Source organism: Echinops telfairi, unplaced genomic scaffold (assembly GCF_000313985.2).
Source record: "Echinops telfairi isolate 266 unplaced genomic scaffold, ASM31398v2 ScPeMD7_7468;HRSCAF=8506_0, whole genome shotgun sequence".
Taxonomy (NCBI): Eukaryota; Metazoa; Chordata; class Mammalia; order Afrosoricida; family Tenrecidae; genus Echinops; species Echinops telfairi.
The window spans coordinates 10,393,491-10,411,186 of record NW_022111369.1 but is presented as its reverse complement, the minus strand read 5'-3'; the positions used below and the strand labels follow the sequence as shown (position 1 = coordinate 10,411,186).

Here is a 17,696-nt window from a genome sequence, read left to right as displayed (position 1 = left end):
AGACCTAGGAGAAATTGGCCAGAGGAACCACAGATGTGTAAGGGAAAGCTCCATTGCCCATAAGAACAGCTGTAAGACATCTCAGATCCTTGTGACAAAGACATTTCCACATTAGTGTCTCCACACATACCTTGACAACAGATCTTATGAGCATTATAAATCTTACAACCGAACATTTCCCCATATTTGTGCAAATAACTAATAGTTAATTTCTTATAATACACTGCCTCATTATAAGAGTAATTTGAAGCACATTTCCTGCTTTGCCTTGACCAACAAACATCATAATCCATCTGAGAAACTATGTCTTAGTTAATATCACTAATTTTATATCTTAATATAAATTTGCTAGAATATATTAAGATATTAATTATGTATTAATATATTATCTATTCATATACTCTTCATATAATTGTCTATGACTTGTCTCAAATGTTTGGAGGAATATAAAAAAGATTAGAATTAACTAAGAAGTGTCCCTTTATTTTAAAAAAAGGAGAATTAATTCATAAATAATATTAAGATTTTGTTTCTTTAGAATATGTCCGAAATAAAGGTCAGAATATCTTCTGAAAACCGATGAATCCTTTTAGGCTACTTGTGTCATTAAAATAAATAAATGTTAGGAAATAAAATTTTCCTGAAAGTAGAATCACTCCTCTGTGGTCAAAATTCACGTATTCTACAAGAAGGTTTACACAGGAACTAAGTTGAGATAAACACTCTCCTATGCAGAATGTCACTGTCTTTGCATTTTTATAGCATGTTGCATACCACTGCCTATAACAACTATTATTCTGTTATAATCACACTTGTACTTTTCTAATATTTCTGGAACTGACTTAGAAATCGGGAGCCTGTCTTACCCATCTTTTTGTAACTGGCATCTAGCATTGGAGGAACATAATATCTAGCACAATTCTATTTAAGTGTCATAATACCATTGGCAGGTAATATATACCAAGGTACACGTTAAGAAATGTCACAGCTGACAAGAATGGTTCTCAAACAGTTATTCAACTCATCCCTGTCTTTATAGTTTTGCTTCAAATTCAGGTTTCTATTAGCTAGGCTTCTCATTTGACCCCTGTAGAGGGAGAGAGAGATCCTTAAGAATCTCAATATGACCCTATCTATGGTTTTCCTTGAAAAGTTAGGCCCAACTTGATAGGCATTTACTAGCATTTGCTGACTGGATCAATCAAAGACAATCTTGCACAGTAAGAGATGTTGCACTAGAATAATGCATACTTCTTTATGTCTATATATCTGTATATCTCTATATACAGTGTGCGTTCATGTATGAAAAAAAATGAAGCATTTGTATTATCTGTAGGAGGATCACCTCTTTTTTATGACCCTCTGTCACGTCTCTCATTATGCCTCCTAATGGTATGTGTGTATGCAGAAGCTTCAAAAAGTTCATAGAACATGAAATAGAAAGATTTGGTTTTCAACATTTTCTGCATTGTTTTGATTTGGTTTGTTCATTTTAGGGTTTGTCTCAGAGGTAGTATATCATTCTGGGTCACTCTCCTGAAACTGTGTTACATGTTTTTCTGTTTTCCAATATATGAAACCCAGGACTAATGAACCTATAGATATAGCAAGTAGAATAAGGGTTTTGGGGAGGGGAGGTAGAGTGTTGGGGGAGAGTAACAGGGAAATGAATATCAAGGAGTCCAGGAAGAAAAAGAAAGTTGGGAAATTGATTCTCGTAGCAATTGTACAATTCTGCTTGACGTGATTGAACTATATAATAATATGTATATATTAGCTCACAGTTAATAATATTTTTTTTCAAAAAGAAAGATAGTAGAATTTTACAATAAACTTATCTTCCATTATCTTTTAGTGACATTTCTCTACAAAATTTTTGAAGCTTCCATGTATGGGATAGAGTCCCAAATGGGAAGTAATAACTCTAATTGGCAAAAGGATACTACATTTCCATTGTCATAGAAGCTTTCAAAAGATTTCAGAAAAATGACAAAACATGAGGTACTTAATTGCTTTGTGCTCAACTTTCTTATCTACAAAATAAGAATAATAGTTCCTATCCCCTAGTAATGGTGCGAGGATTAAGCTAATAAAGCATACCAGCATTTGAATAGTGCTGACACATAATAAACACTCAATACATATTAATTATAATAAACGAGCCCTGGTGATGTGGTGGTTACACATGGTCCATGCTTTGCTACTACAGCACTTTGTCTAGCAACAGCCGTGTTTTAGAAAGAACCAAACCCTCCTCCATGTGAATTCCTGATAGTTACAAGTACTGCACTATTTATAGTACATAGTTATACTATTTATAGTCATATTAGAGTATATCTGATCTAGGCCTAAAGAGCTTTGGTGGTACTGAACTCTAGCCCCAATCCAAGAACAGTTAGTTCTGATAACATGACCCTGCTCAATACTCACCTGCATGAAATGATTACTGAAGCTAAGGGTGTTACAGCAAAATGTGGTGAAAAAAGCAGATGGTGCCCGGCTATCAAAAGATCTAGTGTCTGTGATCTTAAAGGCTTATATTAAAACAAGCAGCCATATAAGCAAGGAGTCAACGAAACCCACACAGAAGAAGCACAGCTTATGTGATCCAATGATGACAATAATAAAATTCAAATATGATGAAGGGAAAAGTATCAGAGCTAAAATATTGAACACCCAATTTATGGAAGGCTGTGGAGAGCAGTGGGGACCCAAAACCCATCTGCAGGATATCTAGTCAGATTAGGATGCTGGCAGATCCCTTCCAGCCACAGGCAACGGTCTGGGATAGCCTTACTATCAAACATAGATCACTGTAATCCTGATTATGCTGGATCAAACTTGCTATTTGGTTAGTTGACCTCCCTCTAAACCCAACCTGAATTTGTTTTAGGTGCAAGGATTTCTTGCTTGTTCTATAACAAAAACTTCTTCCCAAGCTTTTAAAATATCGACAGTAGTCCTTTTTTCTTACTTATTGTATTTTTATATTTATATTATTATTGTTTAACCTCACCACTTCAAGAAAAATAAATAAATAACCCCTGGTGGTATAGTGATTATGTGTTGGACGGCAATCTGCTAGGCCAACAGTTCAAAACCACAAGTTGTTCCATGAGAGAAAGATAGGGCCTTCTACTCTTCTCAGTCTTCGAAACTCAAAGGGGCAGTTCTCCCATACTCTGTAGGGTTGATCAGAATTGATTCAGTGGCAAGGAGTATGTTTTTTGGGGAATAATAACACTACAAAATATTATTTTTACTGAAATTAAGAAAATACTATTCTCAGAATAACTCTTTTCAAAAGGAGTTATGCAGAATACTTGCAAACATAGTTTAACATATGTTCCAACAGAACAAAATACAGCATGCTTGCTTTTTTCTTGAGTGTGTTTAACTCACTTTCAAAAACATAAGCTGCCATTTTCATAGGAAAAAAACCAGTTCAGTATCGGTAATTATATAGCGTACATCTTCACTGATGGCATATCTTTTATATTTCCACATAACTTTATATTAGAAATTTTAAATACATTTTCACTAAAAGGCACTTTAAACAATTTTAAGAAATGAAAGTCTGGCTGGAATGAAACTTACAAAAATCATCGTTAAAAGATTCTCAGATCTGTGAAACATTAAGCCCTCAAATGCAGTCATTCATAGATTCAGACATACATTCACTTAACAAACATTTATTGAGGGTCTTCTGTGTGCCAGATTCAGTATGGCTTCTGAGATTAGATACAAAAAAGCATTTCATCCTTAGCCTCAAGAACTTAAAATCCTTGATATACTAAGTAGAAAATAATAGTAAAATAATCATACAAGCTACACAGTCTTCCCTGAAAGAAGCTAAGCTCAGATTTGAGCAAAACAACAGGAAGTGACAAAGAAAGTGAGATTTGAATGAAAGAAGAGCAGAGGTTTACTTGGGAAGGAGTAACAGGAAGGGAGAGTTTGATCCCAGGGAGAAAATACTAAAGTATAAAAGATAGGCTATTTGAAAAGTCATAAAGTATAGTCAAGAAAACAAGTGACTAAGTATGGTTGCATAAGTGGTGAAAGCAACAGAATTAATAAGAAATACACTTAGACAGGTCAGGAAAGACTAGATCATGATGGATCTTGCTTGCAATACTTGGGTAGGAAGTTTGAATTTTATCTGGCAGATTTACAAGTAAATTGTCAAGTGACAGAGTGAAAGACATGGAGTAAGTGATTGCAAGTATAGACAGATTTCTTTTATATTTTTACTATGTTTATAAGTTAATAGGGGTAACAGAGTAGAGAATGTAAGATAAGAAATACAAACAAGCAACAACAGTGAAAAAACTCACCATGTTTTCCCCTAGAAATATCCACATACTGGCACAGTCTGGGGTGGGTAATGGTCTTAAGGATTTGAAAGCGTCCTAAAATTTTAATGGAATTTGGTGTGAGAGGAAGTCCATTGCTGCCACAAACATCATGTGGCAAGGCTGAAGCAAAGAAGGTGAAGGCGCCCATTTCAGCATCCTTCAAGGGAAACATTTTCAGTCCCAAATCTTCTAGAACTACCTAGGAGGGGAAAAAATGAACTTTACAAGCAATCCACCAAACATTAAACCAGTTTTTATCACCATAAACACGATTGCTTTATCACTTAAACATGATTAATAAAATTCGGCTTGGAAGGAAATAACAATGTGAACACAGTAAAAAATAGCCAAGCTAAAAGTTCTATGATAATATCAAAGTAGAAAAAAACACAAGCATAAATGTTGAAGTTCCAAATCAATTCTAAAGATCTTCAACGGCATAAAAAGGAAATGAAAGAGCATTGCATTTTCAGTGCGCTTTATATATTCAATCATCTTTAAGCCTCTCAACAATCCTGATAGATTTTTGTATCTAGTTTATACATAGATGTTCCATGTGTAGAATTTGAGGGGTCTGCCTACTTTCATGAACTACAGAGTAAACAGCTCCCCTGAGTTGTATAATGGGAAAGCACAGAAATTAAGAAACTAGCTCTAAATCAATGTGAAATCACACTGACTTAACACATAACATTAGGCATCACTATTAATCCGTAACAAATATAAATATGAACAACCTTGATAAGGTAGAAGTCAAGTTTCAGCTAAGGGAAAGTAGGGTGGATGTGATTTTAGGGGAAGCAGAAAAAAGGTTGATTCACTTTGTTCTCTTTAAACCATATAAGGAACCCAAGTATGTTTCAAAATTTGAAGTGAAAAGAAGCAGAGTTTATAGCTATTATTTAGAAATATAAGAGCAACCAATGTGAAAACCAAACTGTGATAATAATTATTCCAGCTTTTGGAGACAGATGGAGGTTGTAGGTGGTGTGAGTTATTATGTTGTTAACTGTCTTCAAGTTGATCCCAACTCATGGTGACCTTGTGTATGCTGCATAGGGTTTTCAAAGCTATGACTGGCTGAAACAATGAATGATAATAACATTTATTATGCAATCCGACCACAGTATATGAATCAAATTTCAATTATATGCTTCTATTATGTAGATGAGGAGCCTTGGTGGCACGGTGTTTAAAGCAGCCTGTTGCTAATAAGTTTGGTGGTTTGAACTCACTAGCCACTCTGAGGGAGAACAATGAGACAGTCTGCTTTCATAAGGATTTGCATACACCCTTGGATGCTCTGCGGGGCAGTTTTACTCTGTCCTTACCAGGTTGCCAAGAATTGGAATCAACTTGATGTCAATGGATTTGATGGCTTATTATTTATAAAACCAACAACCAAAAGAACCAAATAAGTAAGATGCACAGATTTCAAAGGAACAAAGCACTACATTAGCATAGACTAGTACAGTATTCAGTTTCAGCTACCTCTTAGATCTGTGCACATACAAAGGCTTGCCTCAAAATACACAGACATACTTACAGATGACACACAGTGAATGGAAGGAAGCTCATGGGATGGGGTCAAGGGAGCAGATGAAGTAAGAGGTTAGGTTGGGAATAAAATTCATCCAACAAGCATAATAAACTTACTAGGTTACTAACCAAAAGACTAGAGGTTGAGTTCTCCCACAATCCCCTGGGAACAAAGGTCTTGTGATCTACTTCCTCAAACCAGCAGATCTCTAGTGAATCTATTTTATATACTCTTCCCTCAAAAAGTTGACCTTTTCTGGTAGAGATAAACAGGAATGAGAGGCCTTAAAAAGCAACCACTGACAATCCTAAGGTAACTTCCTTCTACTTTTTCGGCTTCCTCCCACTGCACAGAGGAATTCGAAACTGACAAAACTTTGCAAACCAGGAACAACTAAGCAAAGCAAGACAGTGCAAGGTGATCAACTGATGAGTGATGGAAGAGTAGAGTCCGCAAGGCCGAACCTCTACTTTTAAAGGCTTCCAGCAGTAGTTCAGTGTTCACTTTGAAGCAGCAGTTTGAAGTGCTTCCTTTGAATCAGTAGTTTAGTGTTCCCTTTCGGTGAGTTGTCTACAGCACTCAGAGGACCAAGGTAAATGTGTGATAAGGGAGGGGAGAGTGGTAGTTGGGATGAAGACGGTGCCCAGCAGCAAGAAGCTTCACAGCCTTGTGTGGTTCTCACCATGAGCATGAAGTCCCTGCACCTCAAGTACTGTAAATGTATTTCCCATTAGCCACACCCCCTGTGACAGAAAACTAGGATACCCGAGTACCTGCCTCTGAATCTGGGGATGCTGGCAGGCGGACAAGAGGAATAAAGCTTCTACCCGGACCCGGCCACTACTGCTGCTTCTGGCGTGGCGGCTTCTGCTTAGTGCACCAGTCCCTGCATTTAAGGATCTTCGCCCAGAGTGCGCACTCCCGCCGTCTGGCCGCGCTCAGACAGCGCCGGGCGGGAAAACGAAGTCCCGGGACCAGCTGGCTCGGAACCTGGCCCAGCGCACTGAGCCCGGCTCGCCACTGACAGTTCCCACGCTGCTCAACCCCGCCCTGCGCCGACGCTCAGCCCGGCAGTGATGGTTGACTTCACAGCGCCGCGACAAAGCCTGAAGGAAGTCCCCGACTTCCGGCACACTGTCGCCTGCCAGAACGGCAACAAAATGGACCAGCTAAAGAGAAATGACAAGGGATGTCCAGAGTGTAGTAATGGGCGATGGCGAGCGTGATGTGGTTGGTTTACAGATCTGTAGAGACGAATCGGGCGACCGAATTTGGAGTTAAATGTGTGCGTCGCTCAGGCATTTAAGGAGGGCAGCCCTTTGGGTTCTTCCTCCTTGCCTTCCTGTGGGAAGAGGCTGTACCAGCGAGGAGAGACAGAGGCCATCTGGAGTGTGTGGTCCGTCGCTTCATGTGAGTGCTGTCCCTAGAAAGAAGAGAGGAGGTTGATTGTGACCGTAACTGATTGTGTCCCATTAATCACCCCTGAGAAGAGAGAACAAGGTGTACCCGGGCTAATGGGAAATCTGCTCTCCCCAGCAAAATCGGAGTGAGGAAAGAGGGAATCACTTGGAACTTTCTGGAGCAGCCGAGTTTGAAAGTTAGATGCGGAGTCCCAGGGAAAGGGTGCTACGGGGAAAGATCGTTTACAAGCCTGTTTCCTTTCCTGTGAATATCTCATTTCAGAACTTGAGGTGGGACCGAGATTTCATTTAATTACATTTTTACTGAACGCCCAGTATGATGCAATGGGTATGCATTCCTCTGCTAACCTAAAGGTGGGAGGATCAAACCGATCGGCATCTCCGAGGAAAGGCCCTGTGTGACGATTGAATTTAGTTTGCATTCATTGTAAAACTTTAATGATAGAGCAGTAAGTAGTTCCCAAGAGTAATGTGCGCTGTGGTTTAAATGGTAAAAGATTTGTCTGAACGGCGAATAGTGTTGTTACCAACAATCTGAGTCACGCAGAACATAGCTTCACGTTAAAAGTTTGGATTTTTTTTGGAATTCTTTTTCTTTGTTTTTTAAAATCATTTTATTGGGGGCTCATACAACTCTTATCACAATCCATACATCCATCCATTGTGTCAAGCACATTTGTACATTTGTTGCCATCCTCATTCCCAAAACATTTGCTTTCTACTTGAGCCCTTGGTATCAGCTCCTCATTTTTTCCCTTCCCGCCCCTCCCCCCTCCCTCATGGACCCTTGATAATTTATAAATTATTATTATTTTGTCATATCTTACCCACTCCCTTCACCCACCTTTCTGTTGTCCATCCCCTTGGGAGGAGTGTATATGTAGATCCTTGTAATCTGTTCCCCCTTTCCACCCCACCCTCCCTCCACCATCCCTGTATCTTAACTCTCACCACTGGTCCTGAAGGGATCATCTGTCCTGTATTCCCTGTGTTTCCAGTTCCTATTTGTGCCAGTGTACATCCTGTGGTCTACCCAGATTTGTAAGGTAGAATTGGGATCATGATAGTGGGGGGAGGGACGAAGGGAGCATTTAAGAATTAGAGGAAAGTTGTATGTTTCGTCATTGCTACACTGCACCCTGACTGGCTTGTCTCCTCCCCACAACCCTTCTGTAAGGGGATGTCCAGTTGAGTACTGATGGGTTCTCAATCTGTACTTCCCCTCATTCACAATGATTTGATTTTTTTGTTCTTTGATGCCTGATACCTCATCCCTTTGACACCTTGTGATCATACAGGCTGGTGTGCTTCTTCCATGTGGGCTTTGTTGCTTCTGAGGTAGATGGCTGCCTGTTTACTTTCAGGCCTTTAAGACCCCAGACATTATATCTTTTGATAGCCGGGCACCATCAACTTTCTTCACCACTTTTGCTTATGCGCCCTTTTGTCTTCAGCGATCCTATCGGGAAATTTTTCTTTTAAGTTACTGTCAATTTCTCACAGTAGTCTGTAAGTTCAAGGAGTGCAAACATTATGTTTATTTTTGTTCTTTACCCTGCATGGTACATGGTACAAAATCAAGAATTGTTGGTAAAATTACCTTGAGGTATATTAGAGCTTAAATTCTGACCACTGCAGTTTGCAGAAGGCTGTGGATGGCAGTGATCATTTTCCATTTGCAGAGACACCGCATAGATGATGCCTCCGAACTCTTTCAGATCAGTCACTTAGGATGTGGATAATCTTGCCCTCCTCTACTGAACTCTTCCAAATCAATAACCAAATACGTAGATAATCTTGCCCTCAGGCTAAGTGCCTGAGGAGGTAAACTACCTCCACCTTTCTCCACCAAACAATTTAGGGAGGCGCAGTCTCTTAGAGGCTTTCCTGAGTGTGTACTTGGCAGAGGTCACCTTAATGGGGACTATACAGAAATCACATAGTCATGAGTCATGCCCCACCAGTCTCACCCTGACTGCCTTGGTCAGAGGGCCCTGGACCAATCTTGTTAGCCCATCTAACAATGTATGTGTCCCAAACACGGTCCCATTCCTGATTCTGTAGTCCCACCTGCAACTGTGATGTATTGATCTGCCCCCCATCATGCCTTTGTGACAGTTATTTTGCTCCCTCCATGCCCTTATCAAAGTTTGTATCTCAGCAAACCCTTGGATGACATTTTAACCTCGTGCTAAGGGCCTCCCTCATCCGGATGGTGTATGATGTGTCTGTCTGTGTGTTGTCTGTGCCCCTTTAAGACTTAATAAATGTTCTCCTTACATTATATTTGAGATTGGGGGTCTCTTGTACCTAAAACAGCAGAACCTGAAAAATAAGATATATTTGCAGACAATTGAGCGTATTGGTTATTTGATTTTTCAGTCTTTTGGAATATATGTTAAAAAAAGATTTAATTAAGAATTATACATTTTAAAAGTATTCTAGTTGTCTCTAAACTTAAAAACAAGCAAAAAAAAAAAAAAGGGTATGGATTTTAAAGCCAGTAGGTGAAGTAGTCTGATTGGTAGTTCACAATTATTGTAATCAGTGTCCTTTTGGTTAAAGAAATGTACTTTTGAGTCAGGTAGAGCCAGATTTTATTAACCAGGAGTGTTCACACAGGACAAGTTATTTGATTAGTCAACCTCAATATCTATCTTAAATGTGGTTAATAATATAACACCATAATAATATAACACCAGAGTTTTGAGGATTAAAGGAGATTGTATTTTTTTAGCTGCCCTTGAGTTAGGTCCAAATCCTAGTGACATTATGTGCAACAGAACAAAATATTGCCCAGTTATGTACTACCCTCATAGCTCTTGCTATGCTTGAACCCACTGTTGCAGCCACTGTGTTAATAATGAAACAACACACAGCAAACATTTAGCATTGTATGTAGCACGTAGTAAAAGTGCTCACCACTGTATGCTATTGTAATTAGTAAGATCTTCTGGTTCCATTGGTTAAGATGTACCTCGAAGAATAAGAGAATGAAAACAAATCATGGCAGAAAGGAAATCAAGAGAGAATAACAGAAGGAATAAAACTCACTGCCCCTGATTTGGTTTTGACTCACAGTGACCCAATAGGACAGAGTAGAATTGCTTCTTAGGGTTTCAGACTAAATCTTGATGGGAGCTGAGATCCTCCTTTTTCTCAGTGGTGGCTGCTGATGGGTTTTAGTTGCTTCCTCTGTGGTTAGCTGCCCCATACTTACCCCACACTGTGACAAGGGATCTGTAGGAGGGTAAGGGCAATTAAAACCTGAAATGATTTAAAGTGATTTTATTGGAATGCTTGCTAATAGTACTTCGCTTAGGGAATTGGACTTCAAAAAGTGTGATATGATATTACTAGATTGTTGTTAGTTTCCTAGATTAACTAGTTTCTTGTGGTAGCTTAATGAAGGAGAACTGTTTTAATTAATAGCTCCAGAACTTGCATCTCAAAGCTTTTATTTTTTAATTCCTGCCTAGAACTCAAATTTTGAAGGGCTATAATAGTTCCATAAGTAATAATTAATTCCTGCTTGATTTTTTTAATACGCACGTTATTACACAAAATCAAACTATTGCCATCAAGTCAACTCTGATTTATTAGAATTTCTAATACTGTGGATACTTGAAACTAAATATTTCCATATTCATTATCATTTCCTCTCTGAATCTACTCCATCTTCCCCTAATCTCAGTACTATGCACCTCTTTTTCACAGACATCTCAATGCTTCTAAACTAACCCTTGAGAAATCACTTTATTTTGCCTTCTTTTCCCGGACTCACCCTTGCTTCCACTTTATAGCCAGTCATATTTGTGAATTGAAAACCTAGTCCCATAACTTTCTGCTTAAAATCATAATGGTTTCCTTGAATTTGACGCTGTACTCTTCTTTCCACCTTCTTTACCCATATTGATTTAAATATAGAACACACCCTGCCTGTTCTTTCTCGTGTCTTTCCTTCTAAGATACTGTTGTTTGCTCTCAGAAGGCTTCCCTGTTCTTTTGCTTCCTTTTCCCCACATCTCCCTAGCCCCCATATTTGTATGTTACTGCTCTAACATGCTGCTATAGCTCTCCAATTCCTAGAATTTCATTCCCACCTTATTTCTACTCCAGATTGTAAATAGCTTTCAACTGGGAGACTTTCTTAATTATGATTTTGCAGTGCCTACCACATTGTCTGAAATATATGTAATACTACATGCTCAACAAAATGTTGTTGAATTAAAATATTTCTATATTGACAGTTAAGGGAAAAAAGGACCAAATTAAATTCTCGTAAAAATGGTATTTATTTTTCTTTTGAAATATTTCAAACAGCTAAAAATGGACCCTTTTCTCTGTTCTCCACACTCATTTCTTGGCCACTTGTATACAAGAGCCCTTCAAAAAGTTCATGGAAAACTAATTTTATATACATTTTTGAAGCCCTCTGACTTATACCTTACTCATCCTACTTGTGTACCTACTTGAGCCCCAAGGTTTGCTTAAAAGAGTTATTGTATTTAAATAGTAGTTTTAATACTTGAGGGTCATACAAATAATGCAGTAAAAAATGAGTATATGACCATTAGTTTCCATTAGAACTGGCAGTACAAGGGAGCTTTAAGGAATTTTTCCATTAACTTTTGGAACCCCCGTATACTTAAACATATTTTAAACTGATTCATTTAAAAATATCAAAGAAATTTGATTAGATACTGAATGAAACAGCACATGACTATATTTTATTATCTACCTTTTACACTAAAAATAATAAATGGAGAGTCTTAATGTCAGGCCAGTGGCTGACGGGAACTGACCATCAATTGCTTGTATGTCAGTTCAGGTTGAAGGTGTGAAGAAAATTAAAACAAGTCCACAAGAGCCAAAATATGACCTTGAGTCTATCTCCAGTGAGTTTCAAGAAGATTTACTACATTGAAGACTAATAATAGAAGCCCTTATGAGCTGAGGGGTACGGTGAGACAGTTGAGAGGATAAGGGGGAATTAATATGAAGGAATTAAAAAAGGAAGAAAAAAATTTTAAATGATTTTTGGTAGCAGTTGTACAATAGTGCTTGATATGATTTAACTATGGAATGCCATGATGTCTGGATTAACTTCTAATAAATTTGCGTGTGGGGGTGGGGGTGGGGGTGGGAGTGGAAGGAAGATGAAAAGAATACAGAATCACTGTACCAAAAAGAACTAGTCAACATTCCAACATTCCAGAAGATTCATTGAGCAAGAATCAGGTTCTTCCTTCAAGTGCTAAAGGAAGAAGTTCAAGGTACACTGAATACATTGGCCAAAAACAAGACTCCAGGAATGGATGGAATACCCACTGAAATGTTTCACAAAGCTGGAAGCGCTCACTTGTCTTTGCCAGGAAATTTGGAAGATTACTACTTGGCCAGTTGACTGGGAGAGGTCCATATTTGTACTCATTCCAAAGAAAAGGGACCCAGCAGGTGCTCAAACTATGAAAATCACTCGTCAGTAAAATGTTGCTGAAAATCATCCAAGAGTTGCAGCAATACATTGACAGGGAGCTGCCAGAGGTTTAGGCCAAATTCAGAAGAAGATGTGGAACAAGGGATGTCTTTGCTGATGACAGAAAGATCTTGGCTGAAAGAGAATATCTGCTAAATGTTTACTTGTGTTTTATTGACAATGTGAAAGCATTGGAATGTGTAGATTGTAATATCCTAAGGTTAGCCTTGAGAAGAATGGGAATTCCAAAACACTTCCTTGTGCTGATGTGGAACTTGTACCTGGATCAAGAGGCATTTGTGTGAACAGAACAAGGAAATAGTACATGGGTTAAAATTAGCAAGGGTATGTAGCATGGCTGTATCCCCTCAACATAAGTACTCAATCTCTGTGTGAAGAAAATCATTGGAGAAGCTGGATCATATGAAGGACTTGGGATTAGATCTGGAAGAAGGCTTATTAACACCCTGCAATATGCAGATGACACAACCTTGTTTCTTTAAAGTGAGGAGGACTTACAGCACTTTATGATGAAGTTCTCAATGCCAGCCATCAGTATGGGATACAACTCAGTGTAAAGACCAAAATCCTCACAACTGAACCAATAGTGAACCTCATAATAAATGGAGAAGAGGTTGAAGTTGTCGAGAATTTTGTCTTACTTAGATCCACAATCAGTGTTCATTGAAGCAGCAGTCAAGAGAGTAAAAGAAAGACATGTTGCATTGGGTGAATGTGTTGAACAAGGCCTTTGAGAAGCAAGGCTGTTACTCTGAGGACCAAGATGTGCCTGACCCAAGCCATAGTATTTTCAGTTGTCTCATAAACATGTGAAAGTTGGACATTGAATAAGAAAGACTGAAGCAGAATATGAGTACTTGAATTTTGGTCCAGGTGATGAGTATCGAAAGTACTATGGGCTGGACTACCAAAAACAAACAAGTCTGTCTTGGAAGAAATATGGCCAGAGTGCTCATTAGAGGCAAAGATGGTAAGACATTGTCTTATATACTTTGAACATGTCCAGAGGCACCAGTCTCTGATGCGTGGTAAAATAGAGGGGCAATGAAAAAGAAGAAGGCGCTCATCATGATGGATTGACTTAGTGGCTTTAACAATGGGCCCTAGCACGGGGACAATTGTGAGGATGGCACAGGCAAGGTGCTTAGGGTCGCTGTGAGTCAAACTGACTCCAGGGCACCTAACCACAACTGCATGCTTTTGTCTTTGGGTAAGAGACAAATGTATGAAGGGGCTTCAAGAAGTTTGTGGGAAAATGAATTAAAAAGAAACATGGCATTTTCCCACTGCTTACTCAAGCCCTCCTTTTTCTTTTGACTTATTCCTAATAATCCATTATCCCTGTGCCTTTGATAAAACCAAAACCAATGCCATGTAAGCCGTTTTTACTCATAAAAACCCTAAATAGTCTTTCCGAGGATTTGTAAATATTCATAGCAGAAAGCCTTATTCTTATGTGCAACAGCTGGTGGCTTTGATCCACCAACTTTGCCTTTTGCGTCTCTAAAGATTTATAATTTTGGAACCCCTGTGGAGTAGTTCTCTTACGTGGTTGTTATGCGTCAGTGGTTGCTATGCGTCAGAATTGACATAACATCAATTTCCTTTTCCTAATTCATGTATCCCCCTGTAACTTGGACTTGAGAAAACTATAGTTATCCAATATATAAAATTTCATATAATGAACCATTTTAACAGCTCTTTTCTTGTAGCACCTGTGTAATTATATTTTAATGCAATTATTTTATTCCCTTATTGTTCTTGTGTCAGGAATATTTATAATATTCTAGAGCGTGTGTGGTGTGTGTGTGTGTGTGTGTGTGTGTGTGTGTGTGTGTGTGTAGAAATTTTCCAGCAGAAATTAAATAGCATCATTTCTGTGTGGGGAACTAACACGGAGGGAAATGTGATGAGGACTGTATTCCCTAACTTATAACAGGGGGAATCTGGAAAACTAGTATTCCACGGTAGGAAAGCCTCCACTTTGGTAAGTTTGAGGTAAAGTCCAAGTACTTTATCCTGCTTTAAATGTTCCCACAGATTCTCCCCTACTAGCTATGCTGCCTTAAAGCGATCAGCGGTTGATTACATCTCCCTGTATAGGAGCAATCAATTATCCTTATCAGAAGGGCTCCCTGAGTGGGGCAGACAATAGGGTCTGATTGCCTTAGATGGCTGACAACCTGCAGGCAGATAACCTTTAAGCAGTTGACCTCCAAGTGTGTAGTCACTGACCTTGTGCTTGCAAACAGCACCTTAGGTTTGGCATATATTATGGTGGGCAACCTGGGGAATAACTTTTCTGTTTCCCACATTTCTGCATTTAAAAGAATGCAGAACTGTATCTCTGCTTTCAAGCAGGTGTAGAAAGTAATCCACTTTGGGCCTTTTGCCTTTTTCTTACGTACTGATATGATAGAAAGTATTTTTCCTATTAGACTGCTATTTTCACAGTGTATTGTGAAATGTATTCCTTCTACCATGTAATTTATCACCTTTGTTTTAAATTTAGGATTTTCGGCAGATTCTTGGCAAAGATGGCAACCAATGATGCTGTTCTTCAGAGACTGGAACAGAAGGGGGCAGAGGCAGATCAAATTATTGAATATCTTAAGCAGCAAGTGGCTCTTCTTAAGGAGAAAGCAAGTAAGAAAATTTAACATTTTCTAAGGAGATATTTTAATTAAACGTATCTACTAAGAGAACAAAAGCAAATCTGTTTACCATATAAGGTTATTCTTAAATTATCTTGTTGATAAGTTTTTGATTCTTTTAATATTTTGAGTGTAATACTAATATAAGAATTCTTTAAAGATCTATATACAGGTTCTGCCTGAGCACAATTCAGTATTCTGGAATTCCCACTCTTTATAATGTTACCAATTATTTGTTATGATACACATTCCCTAATGACCCCTGCATAATATAAGACACAGGTAAATATTGTTTTAGTTGTCTCTGACTTCAGCCAAAGCTGTTCTTAAATCAGCAATGATATTTCTTCCACATTCTCTTTTGAATTCAGTTTCAATTTCTGGTACCTCTCTGCCATTTTACTGCTCTAAACCTTCTTCTGTTATTGTCACAAAGTTTTATTTGGGTATGTTATTGGTGTACTTTTCATCTTTCTGTGAGATACAGTTCTTCATGATGGGAATGAATATGGATCTTTTCCAGTTAGCTGACCTGGTGTCTTCCACATTTCTTGGTATACTTGTATACTGTTTGTTGAAATGTTTCACTAGGTATTCTTCAGTGTCCCATCCCCGCTCCTTCCCCGCCTCCCCCAGTGCAGCTCAGACTTGATCCTTCAGTACCATAATTTCTTGATCATATACTACTCCTAGAAATGGTTGAATATTTATTTTGGTATAGTGACTCTGTATTCCTTTTTTTCTTTTACATTTTTCATATTTTATTCTAAGAATCCCTCAATATTATAACTCAAGCTTTGTTCCACCCCCCTTATGTTCTTCTAGCTTTGAGAAATAATAAGGATGTTTTTTTTCCATATGCTTTTCTGACTTGAGGTCTTTGTACCTTTCCTTGTAATATTTGTGTATTCAAGTTATTCTGTAAAATCTTTTGTTCAGCCTTTATACTTTCATCATTTCTTCAATTTAGTTCTGATACTTTATGTTCAAGAGTTTTCCTTGTTCTAATGACCTTTTACTTCATGTATGACGTCTTTGATGTCATCCCACAACTTGCCTAATCAATAATCAAACCTATTCTAAATCCATGTGGGATATACTAAAATCCCACTTGCAGAGCACTACCTACTCCAATGAATCATTGCTCTCTTGTTATATTTTTGTAAATTCTACTGTTCACCTTTGCCACATGATATCTTGGACAAATCTTTGAGTTAGTTTACTCATTAAATCTGACTACATCAACATCTGAGACATTATAAATAATTGATTATTCTATGTCTTTTAAGAGGAAATAACTAAGGAAGATGAAAATAATTCTCCATTATATAGTGTTATTATTAGGTCTGAAAAGTAGGTTTTTTAGGAGATTGGATGAATTGCTATATAATGATTACTTTATTGCTTAGTTATTTATTTTACTTTTGTGCCAGGTACTTAACAGTGTATCTCTGCCATTTATGGTAATGATGAAAAGGTGCCAGTTTGATATTGACAAGCATCTTTTCAGAAGTTAGAAAACTTATTTCACTAACAAAACTTTTTTTATCTACTAACATCACCAATATATTTTTTTCTTTCTTTATTAATTGTTGTTATTTTAATCTAAACTAAATTGTCATAAAAGAACTTGCCCAACATTTATTACTAGCTATACTCTTTTCAAGTTTTATTCTTAAGAAACCTTTTTAAAAACAAATAAATCTTAATTGGAATTGTTGAACTTAGTTTTGCAGAGAACTCTGAGAGAGGAGAAGAAACTTCGAGTTGAAAATGCAAAACTGAAGGAAGAAATTGAAGAATTGAAACAAGAACTAATTCAGGCTGAAATTCTAAATGGAGGTGATTAAATATAGAAATTATGAATTGCTATGATTTGTAACAATTATATCACTTATTGAAAGTTTATCAAGTTCAGTATTATACTTGGTTTCTTGTTCTTTCTACCCAGTAATCCTACTTCTGTTCCTTGACAAAAGAGATTTATAAAAGGCCATAGGACAGGCTGGATGAACAATCTGGAGGAGAAAACAACGGGACTGACAATTCATGGGGGGACATGGGAGAGGGGGAGCTGGGGGGAAGGGAAGAGGTGTTAACAAACCCAGGGACAAGGGAACAACAAGCAATCCAAATTGGTGGGGAGGTGGGTGTGGGAGACCTGGTAGGGCATGATCAAGGGGAACGTAACAAAGAGGAAGTGCTGAAATCCTGGTGGGGACT

General features: G+C 38.0%; 2 protein-coding genes across 3 annotated transcripts in view; one reads left to right on the top strand and one right to left on the bottom strand.

Annotated features, from left to right (window-relative positions):
• TBCK (TBC1 domain containing kinase) overlaps positions 1-4,547 on the bottom strand; it is a 187,524-nt gene extending 182,977 nt beyond the window's left edge. Inside the window, exon 1 of the mRNA XM_004703452.2 lies at positions 4,338-4,547. Within this exon, the coding sequence (XP_004703509.1) occupies positions 4,338-4,530 (193 nt within the window). The 5' untranslated portion in view covers positions 4,531-4,547. The remainder of the gene's footprint in view (positions 1-4,337) is intronic.
• A 2,669-nt stretch (positions 4,548-7,216) lies between these two features.
• AIMP1 (aminoacyl tRNA synthetase complex interacting multifunctional protein 1) overlaps positions 7,217-17,696 on the top strand; it is a 28,764-nt gene continuing 18,284 nt past the window's right edge. The window contains exons 1-3 of one of the 2 annotated variants that reach the window (XM_045284300.1): positions 7,217-7,308; positions 15,332-15,465; positions 17,202-17,315. In XM_045284300.1, coding sequence (XP_045140235.1) covers positions 7,307-7,308; positions 15,332-15,465; positions 17,202-17,315 — 250 coding nt within the window. In that variant the 5' untranslated portion in view covers positions 7,217-7,306. Of the gene's footprint in view, positions 7,309-7,408; positions 7,590-15,331; positions 15,466-17,201; positions 17,316-17,696 lie in introns of those variants that run through there. The other variant, XM_004703296.2, reaches the window with a different exon arrangement.